Source organism: Engraulis encrasicolus, chromosome 24, assembly GCF_034702125.1.
Source record: "Engraulis encrasicolus isolate BLACKSEA-1 chromosome 24, IST_EnEncr_1.0, whole genome shotgun sequence".
NCBI classification, from domain to species: Eukaryota; Metazoa; Chordata; class Actinopteri; order Clupeiformes; family Engraulidae; genus Engraulis; species Engraulis encrasicolus.
In genome coordinates, this window is record NC_085880.1 from 43,868,286 (window position 1) to 43,873,285 (window position 5,000).

The 5,000-nt window shown below is 43.7% G+C and overlaps 1 protein-coding gene across 1 annotated transcript in view; it reads left to right on the top strand.

Moving 5' to 3' along the window:
- The window catches only part of LOC134441358 (CUB and sushi domain-containing protein 1-like), a 617,842-nt gene that overhangs the window by 495,076 nt on the left and 117,766 nt on the right, over positions 1–5,000 (top strand). Inside the window, exons 36-37 of the mRNA XM_063191634.1 lie at positions 1,585–1,709; positions 2,118–2,214. Coding sequence (XP_063047704.1) covers positions 1,585–1,709; positions 2,118–2,214 — 222 coding nt within the window. The remainder of the gene's footprint in view (positions 1–1,584; positions 1,710–2,117; positions 2,215–5,000) is intronic.

Here is a 5,000-nt window from a genome sequence, read left to right on the forward strand (position 1 = left end):
ACATCCCCACCTGTATAGGTAAGCCATAATGACAACATCCCCACCTGTATAGGTAAGCCATAATGACAGCATCCCCACCTGTATAGGTAAGCCTTATATTCCCGCATTCCACATCCCCACCTGTATAGGTAAGCCTTATATTCCCGCATTCCACATCCCCACCTGTATAGGTAAGCCATAATGACAACATCCCCGCCTGTATAGGTAAGCCTTATATTCCCACATGCCCACCTGTATAGGTAAGCCCTATATATGTGTAGTTTGACGGGGACTCTAAAACATTGCAGACAACTCAGAAAAGGTTAATGTTTAAAATAGTGCACTTGTCCTTTAAGTGAATATTAAACACCTCTCCACACAATGCTGCAGGCACTGTAACTGATAATCCTGCAATAACGGCAAGTCACCTTTGATGAAAGTATTAACTGAATGTGAAAAATGTAATGCTATAGTGCTAAGTGAAGTGAAGGTGTAAATATTACAGGATGTGATATGATGTGTTATTCTTGTGCTCTTGTTAGAGTGATAAACATTTATTTTTGTTTTTGGGCTGTCTTGTGCGCATGGGGTGCTTGCAACCATTCTCCGTAAACCTGGTAGCATGCTAACACCTATCAGTAGTGGCATTGTTAAAGGGGCTCCAGGTAGGATTAAAAGCTTCATTAATCACTGTCCCGATTCAGCCGATGGCTGTGTGAATCATTAGTAAGTGAACGATGAGTCTCTCGACCACTTCCGCTGTCAGAAAACACCAAATGCAACTTTTTGACAGAGCGGTCCGAACGAGTGTCGAGTGTCTAACACTTTTCATACAAAAAAATCACTTCACATACCATATTCAGATTTGTATCAACTGCTGGCATTCCGTGATGAAAAGCATTCTCACAGCGAGTTTATTTGAACAGCATTTTGTCATTATACGGTGTAGATTTTGAGACAGGCATGCCACGGGCACCGCGCAAACAGCGTCATCCTACCTTGTGCCCCTTTAATGACAGATGTGAAAGGTGTGAGAGATCTGTGCTGCTAAGCTACTGGAGGTAACCTGGGAGTGACTCAGCTCTGCTCCTCCATTTTATCGTATCTTATCCCTTGGCCACCCTTTTGAAACAGGCACACATGCCGCTGGCTGCTTTCTTTTCCCCAGCAGTATAACCAGAAGAACTGCGGCCCATCACACCTCCACCAGTCCCTGCATGTCGGTAATAAGAGCAGAGAAAAGGGGGAATTTGTGTGTGCCAAGCACAGCGTGACTGCAATCTCTTCTGCCGCTGTTCTGTTTCTCCCACTCCCCTTGCTTCCTCCCTTCACCATGCTCTGTCTCTCTCTCTCTCTCTCTCTCTCTCTCTCTCCCTCTCTCTCTCTCTCTCTCCCCCTCTCTCATCTTCTCTCTCTCTTTCACTCTCTGTCCCTCTGTCTCGCTGTCTCTGTCTCTGTCTCTGTCTCTCTCTCTCTCTCTCTCTCTCTCTCTCTCTCTAACTCTCTCTATCTCTCTCTTTCCATCTCTCTCTCTCTCTCTCTCTCTCTCTCTCTCTCTCTCTCTCTCTCTCTCTCTCTCTCACCCCATCTTATTCTGCTCCCCAGTTCCGTGCAGTAGGAACCTGACAGAGAGGCGCGGCACCATCCTGTCTCCTGGGTTCCCGGAGCCCTATGGGAACAGCCTCAACTGTGTGTGGAGGATTGTCGTTACTGAAGGAGCCGGGATCCAGGCAAGTTCAAAGAAAATAATAAAAGATAAAAAGAACAAGGGCAGACGAAGGAAAAAAGCTTGACGTAGCTTGACTCTGACTCTGAACTCCTCCAATTGCCAATAGAAATCACAATTTCAATGGAAGGTGTTCTAAACATGTTTTAATTAGCCCCCTGAATGACAAATTGTGTTTTTTTTAGATTACCACAGAAGGAAAAGCAATGACTGTAGTTGAATGTTGATGAAAACTAAATTATTTTGTCACAGTTTTTTTTTTTTTTTACCATAGAGTGTCTTTTTGATTAGTGATCTTGTTCACCCGGGAATGGAAGAGAACACCTGAACATGTCATGGCAGTCAGAAGATAATTTGGAAAATGTCCCGCTGCATGCAACATGTACCGATGTTTTCTAATTTTGGTTTTCAGATTCAAGTCATTAGCTTCGCCCTGGAGCACAACTGGGATTCCCTGGAAATCTCTGACGGCGGAGACATGACAGCACCCAAATTGGGCAGCTTTTCAGGTGGGAAATTTTTTCGTGTGACAAACACGGCACATCAAATGAAACAAATTTGGGTAGTACACACCCGCAAACAGAGAGAACCGGGGCCGTGTAATTAGAAAGTTTCCCCGAGGAAAAGATTGTATTTTTTATTTTTTTTTATATCAACAGCTAAGTCAGTATTTCAAAATATTGGTTCGGATCCCAGTCTGGTTTTGGTCTGTGCTCAAAGCCACAACATGCAAGCCGTGCTAATCAAGAGAGTGCTTGCCAAAGCTTTGAAAACAAACCACCCTCGATGCCTCCCTCACCTCCGCTCACCACCATCCTCTACTACCAACCCCTCCTTCTCTCCCTCTGTGTTTTTTAGCCGTTCCATCACCTGTTCTTGTGTTTGACAGACATTTTGGGAGCCTAATCTCAAACTTGCCTTGACTGACTATTTCTACATTCATTGTCTGAAAAGCATTGCTATAGAAAGCAAAGTGTTTTTTTTGTTCTATAATTCTTCACAGAATGCTGAATGGCGCCTGGTTTTTGTACATTAGCCTGTGAGACGACATGTCAGTTACATTATATGTATGTCTTCCACGACCCACAGCATGCGTTCGGGTGCTTAAACTAGTTTATAAATGACACTTCTTTATGTTTCAGTCAATGCACAGAGACCTTTTGGGATGTATCTGGCAGCCGACTTCATTTTATTTCATCCAAATTAATTACTGCAAGATGGCTCCCGAGACGAAACAGCTGTATGGTCTTTTAATTACAAAAAGCCTAGTTTAATATCATCGCTATTGCGGGCAGAACAGAAACTCCCTCGCACCCTCACAGACAGTCGAGTGCTTTTATATTATAGACATTATATTATAGACATTCCATTTTTTTTTCTCATATCAGTTTCATGTGCGTATTGCGTTTTGCACGTACAGTAATATGGCAAGGCTGCTCCCGTTAAGCGATGTCTAACTACTAAGGAAACAGAGGAAGCATTACAGTTCTTATCAGGGAGTCCAGGCTGGCCCGGTGCCAAGACACTACAGCTGAGCCCAGCAGCCCTTTGGCACCGCTCCTGCAGTGCTGACAAGAAGCCAACTTTCTAAACTTGCCAGCCATAAAAGTTTATTTTTATTCAGGCGAGGGCTGGAGTACCTGTAGTACGGTACGGATGTGTTATATGTGCTAGACTGCACAGTGGAGGCTGCAAACTGTAGAAAAAAAAACAGACAGGAAAGTCTAAGATACCATCTCTTAGTAATATAAATCACAGTGCAAAGTATTAGCTGCAATTGCCACTTAAAATTTAGTTGTTCTTTTTTTCAGTCTCTGCAAACTCTGCTTGTTTTCTGCTCTCTATTCTGTGTTATGTCTCTCGGAATGTTATGTAACTATCTATTCTGAGTTTTCTTGTTTGATATTCATGAAGAAGAGACATTTCAGACTGTGAAAAGTTCAAACTGACGTTTGACATAATTTTCCTCATTTGTCAACTGGAGACATTACTCTCAACCCCTAAGAGTGACTTTTGAGAAAGTCGCAGCAGTTTCTTTGAATGTCACTCAGAGAACGGCACAGTGAGACACACTGACACAGCCAAGAGAGATGGAGCGCTTTGGAAAATCAGCCTTGTTGCGGAGCGAGTGGAAGTCACCAAAAAAAAAAAACATCTCCTTCAGGAGCGCTAAACTGAAGTGAAAAAATAATCTCACAACGGGGTATTCCAGCTAGCCGAGAGAGAGATCCTTCCTCCTCCTCAGAGAGAGAGAGAGTAGGTTTAACCTTTTTTGTGCTTCCCAATGGAGTGCTGCTGTGTGCTGTGCTGTGCTGCGCTGCGGCCGGGCCTAGAGCCATGCTTTTCAACAAGCTTATAAGGAACTCCAGAGAGCCTCCATGCCATGGCAGCCCGCTGACTAAAAGGTCACACCGCTAGGGAGCTGTGTGGTGGTTTAAGGCAAATTTTGTGTGCTGCGAAGCGAACCCCTGGCTGAATATGATTGTTTCACTCCTGCTCTTTGCCAACAGACCTCAAAGAGCTAAAGACATTAAACGCTGATGCGACTCATCTTGATGAAGTGGGGAAAAAAAAGTAGACCCTAGGTGTACGTGATGTGTTTTTACGATCCTTCTGCAACCCTCCCTCTTCTCGAGGACGAGGAGATGATCATTTTCGGTTACCTTTTCTTAACATTTTCATTTTACGTGAGCTTCATATTTTTTTTCCCTCTTCTCTTCAAAGTGAGCTTTAAAGGGAGTCAGCGAATGAGTGTCTGGCGAGATGTGGCCTGCTGCTGTCAGAGCTGCATTGTATATGAGGATTCATTAGGATGCAAAGCTATCCTTCTTCTTCCTTCTAAAGCCTTCTTGGTGGGCCCCCACCAACCACCACCGTGCCCTCAGCCATCACAATCACTCATTTCATTTATCCTTTGGTCACAAATCCATTAGTAGAATTCCCTTAATTGAGCTGTCAGATATGTTTTGTGCTGCCTTCACTGCCGTTCTCCTTTTCATACCACATCACGCTGTGCTGTGCGGGATTAATTACAGTTTACTGAATATTAAGTCAATTACAATTTGCATGTTATTTATACTTTCCTTAGTGGACCGTCTCCTCAACGTGAGTGAGCCAGGACCCACCCACACTCACACACTGCATAGTATTACATTTTGCCTCGTTTTCTTTTCTTTTCTCGTTTCTTGGCGTTTACATATGCTTTGCCTACTCATCGATGTCTTCCTGCCATGTACGGAATTAGGAGAAAAAAAAACGCTTGCTACTACTTTTTTTTCTCTCCACCACCTTCTTT